Raw genomic sequence first — 17654 nt, forward strand, 5'->3', positions numbered from 1 at the left:
TGTCAGAGTCTGGGAACCAGGACTTCAAACAGGGACAGGAAAGGAATTTTCTGAGCTGGTTGCTCAGGCTGAGATTTGTCTGAAACTTTATAATTAATTACAAACCCCACTAACATTTCTGTTCAGTGTCTGTCTCCTTCGGCTGTTCTGCAGCCTTGCACTTGGCTTTGTTTGAAAGTTAAGCGCACCTTCAGGTCAAGAAAAATATTAATCTCTCAGAGCAATCATTAAAATGGAAAACTTGTTCCTGAAAGGAGACTTTCCCAGCATGGACTGTCTCAGAGGCAAACTGCTCTTTAACCTGGTCCTGGAGAAAACTGCTTTAAAGATCATCAGTTAATAATGATTAAAATGTTAAAAACCTCAAGAAACCATTTACAGAAGTAGAAGTTTCCCAAAGCCTACAGTTCTGTGACATGAACTTGCTACGTTAAATCATTCTGGTCTTTGTGCTACTCCTCTTCAGAGGATCACAGGTTTGGGTTGGAGCATTTATTTGCAATGTCTGCCACAGGCAGGGATACCTTGCACCAGACCAGGGTGCCCAGAGCCCCATCCAGCCTGGCCTTGGACAAATCCAGGATGAAGTCCTGCCATGGCCAATATGTGTGTGTGTTTGACCTCTCCTAGGCATTACTGACACCAATGGCCTGGTAGAGAAGTGTAAAACAAAGCACCAGCTTTAACAAGCCCTGCTTTTCAATCCAGGTTTAAAAACCCCCCAAACCAAACACACTCCAGCCTTTGTAGTGCTCCCACCCACCCAGAGCTGCACTGTGAACACAGTCCATGCTCAGTGCACAGAACTCTTGTTGTACAGCTCAGCGTTTTGCTAAATGCTTCTGCAGAGACCTCTGGTACCTCATTTATGGTGATAAAATCAGGAATAAACTGGAAAATGGGTCTTTTCTCTTTTTCAAATTACACAGCAAAACCAACAGATATAGCACCTCAATAACAGATACAGATCTAAAGATACAGATCTCAAGCATCTCAAACTTCTACTGAAGGAGCAAATTATATCAGATTTGCTGTGCTCCACACAGCATGTTAGCTACCTTAGGAACCACAGACACACCAACCTGTTATCTATGAAATCACTACACCTGCAACTGTCTGATTCTCCTAAAGAAAAATCAGAAGATAAAGCCCGCAGATGTTTTTGTTCAATTCATGCAATTGCATTTCTGCTGCAGATTAGAGATGGGAGGTGCCACTGAATAACCTCCACATTTGCCAAAATTCTAGAAACAGCATTTTCTCAGTTAAATTATTAAATCAGACCAACATCCCCATGTACAATTACAAGGTTCAGTTCTGGCTCCTCAGCCCTCATCACTGTTATTTATTAAAAATGTGACCATCCTTCCACAACACACCTCATCCATAGAGATAGTTTCTTTAAACCTTACTATCGGCCCATACAATTTCCAGACTGAAATGGCAAATCTGTTATATATCCTATTATTTTTTCACAGATAACTCAGAAAAATGCTGAAGTCTCATGCTTCCCTAACACTCAACACACAGAGAACAACATATTCAACATATATGCGGCTCTCTGGTTCATGTCTCTCTCCCAGAATTCAGAGAATTGAGATATCAAAAGTTTGTATGCAAATTACTCACCTTCTGGCACTTCTAATGGCATTTTAAAGAAAAAATTCACTGCCCCTTTCTGCAGGAAGCTGTAGCCAGCAAAACAGCAATTCAGGATTCAAACCCAAGGCACAAGCACACTCCCACAGCTGCTCACACTGCACAAGACACTCAGGAGAGTGAGGTTCTGCGTTTTCTTACTCCACGAGGTCATTAACCACATTTGAATAAACAAAGACCAAGCAAAGCATTAAACTTATTTCAACTCCCACCTATTAAAACTAAAGCTGCTTTACAGAATTACAACCTAGTTTCAATACTACAACGAGAGAAGGAGGGGTAGAAGGAAAACAATTTCAAAATTAAAACTGAGGTTAACACCCTGTTCTCGCATTTCACACACTAGGAGAAAAGCTTTTGAGTTTCAGCACAAACTCATATTCAAATCACAGTAGAGAAGACAAAATGTTTTTTGACAACTCTAAGTCAGGGCTCTGCAGTCTCCATTTTATAGGGTCTAGGAAGAAAAAACATTAAGATTGGTACAACTTTTCATATGCAGCTCTAAATTAACTGGTCAGGACTCAATCTGGAAAAAGAATATTCAAATGAAAAGTCTCAGTGTAGTCTACCATGGAAGAACCATTAATACCAGCTTATTCTGTGATTTTTTTGCTCTAAGAATATACCTGTTAATGGAACAGTAACATTCTTATTTCTCTGCTCTGCACCACTGCAGCAGAGGAAAGCAGTTTTCTCTAAAGGTAGCAGAATGTTTGCTACTAAGAAGAAAGGTTTGAAAAACAGCAGCTTCAGTTTGCACAACAAGCCAAAGAAAGAATTAGTCACTTTTCTGAAATGCTTGGAGCTTTTCAAACAAAAGGTAGCACCTATAACTCAAAGATACAAATGGCAGCAATAGAATAAACCAGGGAATACTTTGAATAAACCAGGGAACAGCTGAAATACCAGTTTCAGAACAAACCTTTTTTAGTATTTTAGAAACACAGCTACCACAGAGCTCAGTGTGCAAAGGCAGGCCAGAGGGAGAGCAAAGGGACAAGTGCACAGGAAGGAATGTGAGCTGTCCCTGAGGGTTTCAGCAGGGTGGGGAATGGAGCTTGGCACAAACACCCTTGCACTGCACCAGCAAACCTCTCTGCTCTCACACTGGTAAGTGCTGATTTAACTGGAGAGAACATTTACAGCAGGGCAATGATGAGCCAAAAATCAGTGTTTGCCTATTTAGCAGCATTACACATTGACATAAGGGAGGTTTACAACCTTGAGGAGGAGTAGTTTGTTAAAATATGTTGATATTTGCAGTGTTCACAATAAAGTATCAGATTGAGTGACTTTCCTTCACAAAATGTAGATGTATAAAAGTCTTGAAAGGCAATTTCCATCACCTCTGTGGTTTAGTTACCAAAAATGTACTGGTGACTAATTTCATTTAAAGCAGAAGGTTAATAGGAACTCATTGCAAATGTCAATGGTCAAAAAAGTGCATTAAGATGTGACTATTAACTTGCCAATTAGAATATAAATGCATGACTTAATGATCTGATTGGTATTTAGGCTTCATCTACCACCATCTGCAGTCCCTAATAAAGGCAATAAAAAGAACTGCAAGAACATTGTATCTATTTTTAAATTATTTTGATTACTGAGTAATATTAATATAGTACTTTCAGAACACAATTATATTACCTTCCTACTAACAGCTAATAATAAATTATGGAAGGTTTTCACTTATGCCATCTCCACTTTTCCACATGTCTGTGTGGAGAGGAGGAAATATGTTTCAATCTCATTAAATAAACAACTGAAAATACAGAAACTGGGTTTGTACAGGTTTGCTTGAGAAACTTCTGGGTGTCCAGGAGAAATTGATTTCTGTATATTGCATTAGATATGTATGATCAGAGTACCATTGCCCCATGAAACAGCCTTGCACAGGAAACTATGACAAAGACCAAGATAAATATTTCCTAATATAATGGCTTATAGCAGTTTAAATGCAAACCTGAGAAAAGCTCCCATTTACAGACTCCTGAAAATCCCTTGAAAAATACTTGAAAAAGTATTTTTTTAAAATTTAGCTTTAAAGTGTTGACTTTCCTTAGACACCAGAGCCACAAGCACATAGGCTGGGTTTTGTTGCCATCACAAAGATAAAACATCACCTCTGAAATGTAACCTATGCCCATCACATTCTGTCTTCAGTATCTTCTGCGCAGAATGCACAAAAATGTATGGTACCTTCTCAATGAACTTGTCTGGAGAGCAGAACTGTGAATATGAATGTCTGTGGGGGAAAAAACCCACCCATGCTTCAAAATGTCCTGCTTAGTCTTTTCAGTTCTTTATTAACACATACTATTAAACCTTATAAGACTGGTAGGCTAATCTGGCAGACCAGTTATATTATAATTACAATATTATTCCCAAGAAATAATGGTTTCACGATTCCTAGTATGAGAAAGTTTTAACTACAAGCTGAGCAAGTTGTGAGGTTTACAGCATTTCCTTTAGGAAAGGACTCCCCAGATACACAAATCCACACCAATATTGTTCAAGTACAGTAATAACTGTACTTGAAGTTTCCCTCCTAGTTCATTTCCAAGGAGCCTGGGTAGGTTTCTGAAACAGACAGAAACCTGGTACATCAGATCATTGACTAGATTTGCATTTTAATACTAAACTATTCCCTCATTCCTACAATCAGTTTCTGTAATTAGTGAATAGGATGTCTGAATCCCAGGAAAATCAGACCCACTGCTCCAATCCACAAAAGAAATTCCCACATAAGCTAGAGCAAGAGATTCAACTTCTTTGCACCTAAAAAGGAACAGATAGTATATTTTCCATCACATCAAAACATGAGAATAGACACATCAAAGATGTAAAAGTGCTTAAATGCAACAGCATTTAGAAATGAACAAATCCTGCCATGAGTGCAAATAACAACAACAAAAAAACCCCAACAAAAAACCAACCAACAAAAAAAACCCAACCCAAATAAACACCAGGAAAGGAAATGAATAAAATTAATTAATAAGATTCTACTCAGGTGATTTTTTTTTTGTAAGCTACATCATTCTGTGCTCTGCAAAAAAGCAATCACCTTTTTCACATAACTGACTGAAAAGAAACTATTGACAATACCTGCATCTTCCAAAAAGTACTGCACAGCCATCAGCACCTTCCCCTGAGGCTGAAGGTCAAGCTGTGGAAAGAAAGATAGCAACAGTGAAGTGTGTGGCTGACTGCACCTCTCAGGAATTTAAACAGTTCTTTCTAGGGTATGAAAGTAGACTATGCAATAACTATTTGATTACAATCCTCTTCCACATCTCTCTATGGCAGCTGAGTCAGGGGCTTTTATTCTCCTGCTTTTCCTCATGTGCTGCATGGCTTTGATGTGTCCCCAGGAGTTCAGCACGGTCAGAGTTCACATTGTTTGTCCACAGCCCTTTCCCGTTCTGCAAAGAGTTTGCTGGCTTCTGTTTTTACTGTTAGTAAACTCAATCTGCACAGGAACCCAGTTTTAAAAGAGGTCTATACAATCCTTTATATGTTTATTGAGAGTACAAACCATAGTGATATCAAATGCTGTTGCTGGCAATGAAATAAAGTGGTATAATCATAATTTATTTTCCTTTCCTCCTCAAAACCATTACACATGGTTTCTGTGGCAAATCCTCCAGACCAGCAAAAAAAATAAGTGCTTTTTAAGCCAATAGCTGAGGTCAGTTCCTGTGCTCAGAATGTAGCCACTAATTCTTAAACTGCTGCCTTCATAAAAGATAAGAAACCCTTAACCACGTAAGAGTGACTCAATCTTCACTCCAGCACAGAGCAAAGTACCCCTGGGTTACCCTAAATGCAACTTGGGATGAAAAATCCAGTCCCCGGACAAAACCAAACCACAGTTACATTAGATACACCCAGGAACATATCCCCAGAAATCCCACCATCCTACTGGGATAATGAGGGAGTTCATCTCTAAGGCAGGGTCTGACACTCAGAACATTTGCCCAGCAAAGTTTACAGCAGGCCAAGACCTCAGTTACAGCTATTAATGCCAGGCTGTCTCCCCACACACAAAAACAACCTTACAGGCTATGCTAAGTGGTCTCTCTGCTGGCCATGATGCTCTGTCCAAGTCATGGTTGTGCAGAGGAAGTTTAACACTGATGATGTCAATGTGGTACCTGTTCTGAGGTACCACAGAGGATTTGAGACCACTGAACTGGCTAAAACTGATTACTATTAGCTTTTACTCTTCTGAATAATTGCTCTTGTCTTAGAAATTGAGGTGTGAAAAAAAAGCCCCAAGTGTAACAGGTGAATACAAACTAGAGAGATTCTACTGACCTAGGAAAATCTGTAAGCCTCAAAGGCACAAGGCATTCATTCAGATTGAAAGATGCAAAACTAGGTCAGCAATTTGGAGGAATTAATCTTTTTCCTTACCCAGAACTCTGCTTTGCCATTGCCTTTCTTGCACCTTTCTGCCAGCACTGACACACCCACAGTCACCTCAGACAGGGGCTCTTCTGCTGCTTTCATCAGCACGATCTGGATCACCCGGCCCTCGTAAATGTGGGCGTCAAAAGTCGATTTCCATTCGGGATACATGGTGGGTTTCCTCTGAACCAGAGTTTTTCCTCTCTCTGAAAGCCACAAAAAAAAAAAAAAAAAAAAAAAAACAGAAACTGTAAAATGTACATAGATCTAGCATTTAAACTCAACAAAATAAAAGAGGGAATACTTGTACTGAAACTACAAGCAGATTTACTGTTGCTGGAACAAGGTTTAAATGCTCAGTTCAAAAGTTCATGACATGGAAGGCAAAGCCCACCCTGATGAACATGCAAAAGCAGTGAAGGGGTTAACATGGAGCTAGAGAACAGGAGAGACAAACCCTGATGTGGAACTCATGAGCTGGGTTAGTCAGTCCCAACTTGCCAGGGAACACTTGCATGGCTCCATTCTGGTACAAATCTCCATGAGGTGCCATCTGATCATGGTGAACACCTACTGCTACAAGATAATTTAAGATAAACCTCACACTGATCCAGTTTAAATTGAAACCAGTGTCTGAGAGATGAAAGGCTTCACATTCCATTAATCTATGTCCAAGTTATCCCAACATTTCACTTGTATTCATAAGTCACTCTCCTTGGCATTGTACTCTACCATGACTGCCACTTTTTAAACGATATTTCAGGGCCTTATCTGTCCTCTACAGTCTATGCAGACCTTGTGTAGTAAAGGAATAATAAGAAAGCTAAAATTACCTCAAAAAATGTCCTTTTTTCTTCTTCTTTTTTTTGGATTTCCTTTAAGAACATCTCAGCACACTCCTTTAGGAGTTTTACATTGCTCTACTATTCTTATTAGATGGATTTTCTTTTCCTTTTTGCCAAGAAAGGCTGAATGATCCTTGAAGTCCCTTCCAGCCTGGTATTCTATGATTCTAATACACAGCTTCAGCCACCCTTGCTACCCATTCTACCCATTAAACTGATTTCTTCCTGTCCATATCTTGGGCACAGAAAACAGCCAGTGACTGCACAATCTATGATAAGCTTTGGCATATTTCTAGATCTGAGTCTCTAAGTCCCATCACCACATCCAAAGTGATGATGCCTCCCAAGAAACCACATCCAGCTCTTCACTGTGACTCTGGCACACAGAGCCACCTCCCAGTTTTCCTCTGATTTGCTGCCAAGTCAATTATTCTCCATTTGTGCCCAGGTAACTGAATACAATTTCCTACATTCTACATAATTTCTGCTATTTATCAAGATTTTTTTTTTTACAATAGAAGTGCTTTCTAAGTGCCTCTCCAGCTCTGAATGATCCATTTACTGTTATGATATCAAGGCAGTTGTAAAGCAGATTAAATACTTGGACCCTTCCCCAGGAAGCTGCAGTGTGGTCTGTTAGGTACTTAATATATTAAAATCTTCCTGGAATCTCAAGGCACAGTCAGTGTTCATTGATGCAGAGCTTGCTGGATGCACTCCACTCAGCTGTGCTGAGCTCTGCAGACAAGCCCAGGGAATGGTGTCCCTGCACTGCTTTGTTAGGGAATGCCTGCCAGCAGCAGCACTGGGAGCTACAGCTCAGACACAGCCCTGAGCCACTTGCCAAAGGAGACCCCAAAATGCTCAGAAACGGCCACCTGAGGGCCTCTCCATTGCACAGCAAACTTGAGCATTCCTCCTCTACTCCGTTTAAAGCTTTTCTCTTGAATTTGAGGAACTGAGCAGACAGAAGGCTCAAGCCCTTCACAGTGCAAACCTACCTCCAGAGCCTGGTTCTAAGAAAAAAAACTTGAAAATATTGTCACAGAATCACTGAATTGTTTAGGTTGAAAAAGATCTTTAAGATCATCAAGTCCAATCACTAATCCTGCACCACCAAGGCCATTGTTAAACCATGTCACCAAGTGCCACATCTACACATTTATTTAGAGATTATTAGGACAATAAAGGTGAGGAAGGGGATAAAAAGCAGGCTGTTTGCACAGCAAGGCTTTTACATTGGCCTGCTTTTTGGATTGCTGAAGCCAGACCCCTTCATCAAAAAGGCACAATTCAGAAGGCATCCTTGGCAATAGGAGACTGAACATTTGCAGAACCTTTGACAGTAATTCAGGGTTTGCAGAAACAGCAGCAGTTTGTAAAGAATTTGCAAGATCTCTTTGTAAGATTCTTAGAAGGGGAAAGAATGATTCCAGTCTGTTCCCAGCCTCTCCCCTCCCTAGTCCCATGTCCCAATTAATATCTGCTCTGATCAGTCAAGTCTATACATTTTTACCCTACATAAAACATAGAGAAGGTGTCTCAGTTACTGGAAACAGCTTCCAGCCCAGCCATGCTGCTTTTGTAATTACAATCATGCTAATCAAGGTTTGTCATGGGTCACAATCCCTGTCTGCAAATGAACACTGGAGGGTCAGCAAAGGACAGCCTTCAAGGACACTATTCCTGCCTCTGCTGTGCTCAGCTTGGCTTCTCTGCTCACACTCCTGACTTCAGAACACACCCCATGTTTGCAAACTGGCTCCATGCCTAATCATTAGGCTCTATGAGTTTCTTCTTCCTATACGATAAATTTTTCCCTGATTGTGTTTCAGCGTTCAAATCCAACAAAAAAGCTGTTCCAGATCTTGTCAAACTGACAACAGGACCATCAGACTGTTTTCCTGATTACTCCAATCACTCATCTCTCCAAGCAGTTCCCTCTCCTCCCCTTTTTTTTTAGTATGTCAAAGACACACAGAAGCAAAGACTGGGAAATATTGGGACAATTCTACTTTTCAAAAGCAAATGGCTGGGAAAAAAACCAGTGGACTTATTTAAATTATTTTCATTTCTCCACATATTCTGGCAGCTGCAACACCTTCAACATCATGTCTATCATGTCTTCAGAGGTTATCCCAGCAGATTAGGAAACTACTTTGGAGCTTAGAACATTTGCTGAATGACAAAACTTTGTGGAAAAGGCACCATGCCTCGAATTTCAAGCTTAAATGCAGCTTTTACCCGCAGCAATAAGGGAAAGACCAATCATGTTGTGAGGAAGAAGAAACTTCACCCTTTACTGCATTCTTTGATGTTTTGTGAATCTCTAGAGCCATAGCGCAGAATTAGAGCTGCAGTCTAGCAATACATCAATTCCCTCTCATCCTGTTTGGCTGCAGTGGTGTATTCTAGCCAAATGTCACAAGCTATTATAAACCTTTGGACCAGTTTCTGTAAAGATGAGGTCTCTGAAGGCTGAGGGCCTGTTGAATCACTTGGTCTGTTCAGTTGGAGAGACTGAGGGGAGACCTCAGTGCAGTTACAAGCTCCTGCTCTGGGTGACAGTGACAGACCCGAGGGAATGGCCTGAAGTTGTGTCAGGGCAGGTGTAGGTTGGCTATTACAAAAAGGTTCCTCCCAGAGGGTGGTGGTGCCCTGAAGAGGCTCCCCAGGGAAGGGGCACAGAGCTCCCCAGAGCTCCAGGAGCCTTTGGACAGCGCTCTCAGGCACAGGGTGGGACTGCTGGGGATGGCCAGGCAGGGCCAGGAGCTGGACTCAGTGATCATTGAGGGTCCCTTCCAGCACAGCTCATTCTGTGTTTCTGTGTAAGAAGACCTTCAGTGTGAGTAATTTCAAGCAAACAACTCAGGCAAAGTACCTCAGTTACTACAACAATAACAAACTGCACCTCTCATCCTCCAAGCCAATAAAGAGTATTTGCTGCTCTGTATTTCAGTTCCCTCAGACCTGCTCCTGTCCTGAGTACTAATAAAGAAACCTTGCTTTAAGGTGAAGGTAGAAAAAACAGCCATTATTATTTCTCCCATTCCAAAATAAAAGATCACATTGAAGTGCTTGGCACGATAGGAAGAGAAGGACTCACTGCCATTCACAGATTAAGGAGGTTTACAGTAGTTCTCAAAAATTTACTGATATTCAGAAAAGCATCTCCATTTGTAACCTCACCTGTAGTGAGAGCTTCCTTCATCTTGATAGCACAGAAAGGCTGGAGTTGTTCTCCATCATTCTGCCCAGGTCCCAGCTCAAAGGAGTTGAAAGATATCCGTAGGAAGGGGGCCATTGCTCAGGATGACACACAGCCTACGTGGAAAGAAAGAAAGATGGAAAAATCAGAGTAAAACACCTGGTCTGAGACACATAATAAAGTGACACATTTCCCAGCAGATATCAAAGCTTCTATGGAAGCTACAATCACATGGCTTCTATTCCTGTATTGCTTTCAGTGGCCATTCACAAATCCTAGGGTGCATCCAGAGCTAGTGATCCAACCTGGGGGCCTCCAAACCTGCACATGATGCCAGCAAAGAGAAGAGGGATAGGTAGAAAGAGCTCCAGAGCTACTGTGTCACCAGTTTTAAAGTGTCAGGAATTACCCCACAAGAATTCAAAACATCTGTGATTTCTCAGTCAGCAAACAGGTATTTCATTACAGTCTTCCTCCAATTTAAGAGCTCTTGAATTTAGAGCAGATTTCATTTATAACTCACAGCACCTTTAGCAATGGAATTTGTCCTGTATGCAAGGAAGGAGGGATTAGGAGGAAAGAGATAACAAGGTAACAGGAAGAGATGGTAGAAAAGAAATTAAGACTTGAAACTGGGCTGGGCTGGTCTTTTGACTGAAGATTTTCAACCTGTCCAGTCAAGCAGCACTAGGAAGAACATTTCGAGCAATCTTGCACGTGCTGGCATTTTTTAATGTAAAGAATTGACCTGAGAAACCATTAACATTTCTCTTCTATTTCTAAAAAGGCTTTTACAGTCATTTAGAAAAAGGATTAAAATCAAGTCTCTGCAGCAAGACAGCATATAACTCCTGACAGTATAACCTGCACATCTCACACTCTCCCCATGTGGGAACCTTTTTTAATAAATGGAAAAATTTTATTACTAACTTTTATTGAGTTAGTTTTTTTAACTGACTGTTTCCCCACTTTCTTTCTATGGGGTAAAACAAGAGTTAGAAAGCAAATTTAGGATTACTTGGCAGCACTGCTTATTCCCCCAAAGAACAGAAAGCCAGAACTAAAATTCTCATTCACACAGACTCACAATAAAGCAACAACCCTCCCACACTACTCCACTGCTTATTGCAGCTTGGGGCACCATAGATGGAGTTGACCTCACAAAGAAAGAAAAATAGACAGCTTTTGTAAAAATTAACAAATACCATCTGACAGCTGACTTTCACAAGCGCAGCTTAAGCACAGCGCTTATCAGGAGTTCTAATGAGGAACACATTTTAGCTGCTCAGGAGACCCTGTGCTATGCTCAGAACTACACCCCAGTGATCAGCTGCAGGACTTGCCAGCAGCAGATCACATATCATTCCTACTCAACATGGATGTAAAAGAAACCAGATTTCAGCCTTGCTCCCCTCTGGGAAACAGCTCTAAGGCTCCATGAGGCCACAGGTAGAAACAAACTGGGTAGGTTAACACGGAGCTCCCACTGGAAGGTTTCTTTAACAGAATCACAGGAGAATTCTGCTGCAAGGGACAGCCCAGCAAGAAGTCACAATTTCCAGTAAGCCTTTGACTATATGAACGAAAAATTGGAAAGCACTGACAAAGCTAAACTAACAATTGCACTGATTTCACTCAGCCCATGTTACTCAAGCCAGTGTTAGTCCTGAGACAGAATACAAGGATTTACAATTTTGTTTTTTATCTCCAAGTTATCAGATACAATAAATCATGTACAATGCATACACATTTTGAGTAATCCCACAGCCTTTCTCATTTTCAGAGGCCAAATACATTTGGATGCCATATTTTCACCTCTGTTTCATAGTTTTGGATATGGTTATTTGTTGTTAGTTTCATTGTACTCAGCTTCAGTGCATGTCCAATGCTCACTTCTCACTCGGAAATGCTGCACACAAGCAATTCAGCAGTTAGAAGAAAACACCAATATCCCAGAGTTTTTGATGGTGCTCAAAGCCCAAGGTCACAGTGGAAACTAGAAGATAACTTTGCTTTAAAAAGAGCTTAAAAAGAGCCCAAACAAACTCAGCAGCTGCCTGCTCTTGCTAAGTTTCTCCACTCCTACACATTATATGCTTTTTTCACAGATGTAGAGATCTTGAATGCCTGCATGCAAACTCTTCACTGTATGTGGTAGACTACATTGTGACAGAGAGAGGTTAAGTGAGAAAGGAGGGTTTGGATTTGCTCCTCAAATACATCTTCTGATCCTTTCCTATGCTAAGATGTACTGTGAGATAGTTGACAAGGATCAGCTGCACTGCTGTAAACAAAACCATACCCCACTAAAACTGCTTTTGGCAGTGAAACTCAGTGAAAGAGATTAATTTTAAATCAACAAAGTTTCTCAAAATCCCTGCTGAGTACACTCATGTGAGAACACATTTGAGAAGGAAAGACACTGAAAGCAGCACAGAGGCTTTGCTTGTTGCAGTTTAGACAAGAGTCCACCTCCAGTCTCTGTCACTGCTACAGAAGTGACAGCACAAGTGCTGAATCTTGTTTTAAAGGCTGTATCTGTCAAGAACTGAAACTGCTGAAAAACACTAGCTTTGAATTGAGGGAGACTGTAAAATCTACTCATATTATCTACACTGCAGCTATGAAGTGTTAAAGCCAAACTGTTTTCCCTAAAGGGCAAAATTTTATCCAAACCAAATGGTGGAAAAACTGAGATGTGAGCTCCAACAATACTCCAAGTCTAAATGACAGGTTCAATATCTCAAACAGTTTCAAAGTCAAAGTACAATCTTAAAAAAAAAAAAACCTACCCAAAAAACGAAGGGAAAAACATTCCAGTAACATTACTGGAGATGAAGTACCTGGTGGTGGCCACACCTGGGGGCTCAGAGCACACCATCAGATGCTGTCCTGCACAACATTCACTTTGTCAAGGATTCCTGACCTTCTCTAATGCAAACTAAACCCATGTTCTATGCTATCAGGGACAGATTCTGCAAAATCCACTGTACTTTCAACTGAGCTTTAAAACTGAGAGTTTTTGATTATTTAATATGGAAAGAAAATCAACACTGTTATTATCAACTACGGAGAGAGAGGGGGAAACTGGAAACATCTTCACATCATCAATGTCAACACCTGCCAGATGAACAAATGCTCAATTTTCCCACTGATGTGTTTGTAACACGCAGTTTTAAAGAAACCTTCAAAGCAAATTAAAATATTAAATATTCCTAGGATAATTTTATCAAGATTTGCTGGCACAAAATTCACATTAGATTAAAAACCTTGTTCACAGAGACCAAAGGGACAAAGGGTAAATTCTGCAGTGTTCCTCCTTCCAGCAGTGCCCAGCTCTCAGGGGCTGGGGGGAAGGTGGTGCTTGCCAGGGTTCCTTTGTTGCTGTAATTCTGCCTTGTTATAAACAGTGAGGACAAGCCAGCCCTAACACAGCCCAGAGACAAAGACATGGTTGTAACTTTTACACAAAGCAGGAAGGCACATCAAAGCAGTGGATGATCTGGAGGAAAAGCAGTGGATGATGTGGAGGAAACGCTGACACTGGCTGACAACAGAGCACTGAAGAGACTGAAAACCAACGGGCCCAAACAGAGCCAGGCTGTTCCATCACTGATAAGGACCATGGATCCAAGAGAAATACAACTGAGAAAACTCCCCTGCAGGTTTGTGCCTCTGATTTCCTTGTATTAGACTGTGACATGTTTTGCAGATGGATGTAAAGCTGCAAGGCATCCCAGCTGTTCCATGCTGTCCCACAGAACTGCTCTGGGTGCCATGAAATGCCTGATTCCTGCTGAGGCTCCTTCCAAGGCCACACAGCTGCTCTGGGAATCACCAACAGCACCACACCCCATAAACCATGCATTCTTCCCTGGAAAGACGAAGCAGTAACTTTTTCCTTCTTTAAGATGCAAAAGTATAGATTATATTCAACCTTTTTTTTTTTACACAAGGGTTTCCTGTCCTCTATTCTGGCAACAGACAAGAAAGACAGCACCAAATTACTGTCCAGCTTATTGTCCCCACAGCACTTCTAAACACAGGAACAAGGGTCTCTGTGGTCTTTGTGTACAGCCTGCAAAGCTGATTGTGCTGCTTGCATGGCAATCATACAGCATTGTGTAATGCAAATAAAGATGCTGGAAGAGGGATTAGCATCCTCCACCTGTGCAGACTGGGTGTTTTTATTGTTCCTATGTGTGACAACCCACACTCCCTGCACTTAGATCCTTTCAGCTGATGGTCCAAGAGAGAAAACCAGTGTCTGTGCTGTAGGACTGAACCAAAGGAATATGGTGCTAACCACTGTCTACACTGCACACCTAGGATTAGTCTACAGAGACTTTTTGCAGGTTCTGTTTCAAGCCCTGGCCTTTATTTGATGCTCTGTATGTAAAAGTCAATCTAAAAATGAAGTCAGTTTACAAGAAGCTTATTGTATTTGCTGTTATGAGCCTTGTCAAAAAGACACATAGCAGCAGACCTAATCAGCTGGACTTCTCTAGGCACTATTGCTACCCAAATAAACCCTAAAAAATATACTTATATCCAATCTGAAATCACTTTACATCATGATGCTGAACACTCAAAACCACCAGGGATAGCAAAAAACCCATTATCCTCAGGTGCTGCTCTGAAAAATCCACAGAGGCCTTAAGAAGTGCTCTCCACAAAAGACAGCTAAACAGACATGTTGTATGTAGGTCCCTGCAAACAAAAGAATTCTCCAAAAATCCTGTCCCTGCAGTAGCATCACTTGTGCTTTTATTTAGGTTTACCCATTTGTCATTTAGGTTTAGCCATTAAGGTACAGCTATCTCCTATGAATGGCTTAATTTAGAAATTAGAATTGTGGGACTATACTCATGAAAGCAAAACAGATGCATATGGTGATATTTAATAAGTGCAGAAATCTTCAAAAAGAAAAGGATAAAAAGAGCACTTTTAAAACAGCCCAATCAAGTAGAATTTCTGCAGTAATAATTCTAAAACAGTGTATCTTCATAAAATGTTTTAAAATTATTACACAACTCTATGAAAAGTAAAAAAAGGCAACAAAAATTTTAACTCACAATTCAATTTACTTCCTGTTAAACTTACTGCAAATGATTTTCTTTTTCTGGCTCATAATTTCAAAATGACAGTTCATACATTGAATTCCAGTGCAAATGATGCAAGTTTTGGAGGTTTATATTGTCCTTTTTTATTTTACTTTTTTTTTTAAAAGTACAAGTAGAGTGGCTCAGGTTCCTAAGCTTAGCTTGGAAAAAGTGTAGTTACCATTTCCTTCCCTTCCTCCCCCAAGTATATTCTCTTTCAGATACTTCTGCTTTTGCTCGGCTAGGCCAAGTCCAGAAACAGAAACAATTACATAACAAAATCTGTCCCTGTGTTGCAACAGTTTGGAGAAGAATCCATCCAGATAAGCCATGTAGCAAGAGATGTTCCTTGGTTTCATCCCCCTTGGCCAGAAGCACAGATATTTCCAAGTTTCCACGCTTCTTTGCTCAGCAGTCCCCAAACTGCCCAAATCTGCGTCTCCTCTCTAAATTGCTGGTATTTCCCCAACAGCCTTCAAGGCAAAAATAATTACTGATATTTTCCCTTATCATTACAATGAGAAGCTTTTCAAAATATGAGCACCAGAAATATTGTTCTAAGCAGAGAAACTCTTTCAGTCTTGACAGCACAAACTCCTGGAAGCTCAAGAGGATGCAGGCTGAGGGGGGATGCAGATGGGAGGCAAGCAGGAGGTAAAGCAGACCCAATTTTGGGAGCTTTTAGGAAGACACAGAGCCCAATTTATTTGAGAGTAGGATAACATGAGTAGCTCAGTAACAAGAGTTGACTGCTCTTAAAGTGGTTTCAAGTGCATTGAAGATGAAAAATCTGGATTTTACACCCAAAGATCAGAAAGTGAAGGAAATTGTGGACTCTGGAATAGGCAGCAGGCCAGGCTGTCACAGAGCATATGCTGCAAGATAAAACCAGCATTTTACACCAAACATCCTTTTTCTTTGGAAACAGAGAGCACTTGGAGCAACAATTGGCTTTTCCAAAATTCCACAACCACTGCTTGGTGGGGAGAAGAAGGAAGTACTGTCAGCTGTTTTTTCTTTAGAAGTACATAAGAACTAGCCATTTAAAATTTCTTTTTAGAGCCCTGAGTTCTCCTTCCTCTGTGAACACACAGGACTAACCATGGAACACTACAGGCCACTGTCACCATTGCCAAAATCAAGCTTGAAACAAAAGTGCAAATGAATCCCCTTCCTCAATTTCAAACCCAAACATCACACATTGGAAACACACAGGAGAAGAAAGGCTGCCTGAAGCCCAAAGGCTTTGTTAGTTATTTCTGATAGCACAAGCTGGTATCATTTGTTGAGCACAGCTGAAACAACATTTTGGAAGGATTAATACAACAGGGCTGGCTGGACAGACCCTTAGGAGGCTCCAGGTGAAGGAACCATTCATTAATACCAAGTCACACTCTGAAATGGGAGCATGTCCAAAATGTTTTGATAGGAGGCAAACCATGGCTCTCCTCTATGCAATGCATAATTTAAGTCTAATTAGGAAGCTTTTTTTTTGTCTTTGACATGGGGAATAAGTAGAGGTTGAAGTTTTTTCCCTTCAATTAAGTAACACAATCCCTTCCACATGAGAGGAAAAACCCTATTCTGTGAAAGGGATGAAGTTACACTTCTCTATAATAATGGCCTGTAGCCAAGCTCTGCAGCAGCTCTGGCTCTGTGTCATTAGGGAGGGCACTGAAGGAGCTGGGCTGAATCTGAGCCCCTGATCAGCTCCCACTTCCTCAATAATGGTCAAGAAATTGGGCAGCTTTTAGCCAGCATGACTGAATTGCAACACTGCACATCAAGTTTATCATGTGGATAGGAGCTCTCCAAAGGAAGCAAGGCATTCTGCAAAAGGCTTCATGGACCTTTTTGTAACAGCCAGTACATGAGGAGAGCTGAGCTAATCACAGCTTTCAGAAGGACCAAGCCAAAGGAAAACAGCCAAAGAAAATCCAGTGTACAGTAACTGTTTAGGTACCATGATCAAGTGGACAGGGATCCACATTCAGGCACACTCCAGTAACACATTTCTCCTCTAACAGAGGAGATAAATGCCAAGCCCATCCGCCAGTTCATTCCTGATGAATACTTTTATCTAGGTTCCATTGTAACATCCAAGATTTTCTGGCCTTCCAGCACCTAAGGGGGCTCTAAGAGAGTTGGAGAGGGACTTTGGACAAGGGCCTGGAAGGACAGGACAGGGGGGATGGCTGGCCAATGCCAGAGGGCAGGGCTAGATGGGATATTAGGGAGGAATTCTTGGCTCTGAGGGTGCTGAGGCCCTGGCACAGGGTGCCCAGAGAAGCTGTGGCTGCCCCTGGATCCCTGGCAGTGTCCAGGGCCAGGCTGGACAAGGCTTGGAGCCACCTGGGACAGTGGAAGGTGTCCCTGCCCATGGCAGGGGGTGGAACTGGATGAGCTTTGAGGTCCCTTCCAATCCAA

General features: G+C 41.3%; 1 protein-coding gene across 2 annotated transcripts in view; it reads right to left on the reverse strand.

Moving 5' to 3' along the window:
* Nucleotides 1-17654, reverse strand: part of PRKCD (protein kinase C delta) — a 60015-nt gene that overhangs the window by 15399 nt on the left and 26962 nt on the right. For both annotated transcript variants that reach the window (XM_058812701.1, XM_058812700.1), the window contains exons 2-4: nt 10107-10241; nt 6079-6278; nt 4768-4828 (exon numbers count right to left, since the gene is read on the reverse strand). In XM_058812701.1, coding sequence (XP_058668684.1) covers nt 4768-4828; nt 6079-6278; nt 10107-10221 — 376 coding nt within the window. In that variant the 5' untranslated portion in view covers nt 10222-10241. The remainder of the gene's footprint in view (nt 1-4767; nt 4829-6078; nt 6279-10106; nt 10242-17654) is intronic.

Source organism: Ammospiza caudacuta, chromosome 12, assembly GCF_027887145.1.
Source record: "Ammospiza caudacuta isolate bAmmCau1 chromosome 12, bAmmCau1.pri, whole genome shotgun sequence".
In the NCBI taxonomy this organism is placed as follows: Eukaryota; Metazoa; Chordata; class Aves; order Passeriformes; family Passerellidae; genus Ammospiza; species Ammospiza caudacuta.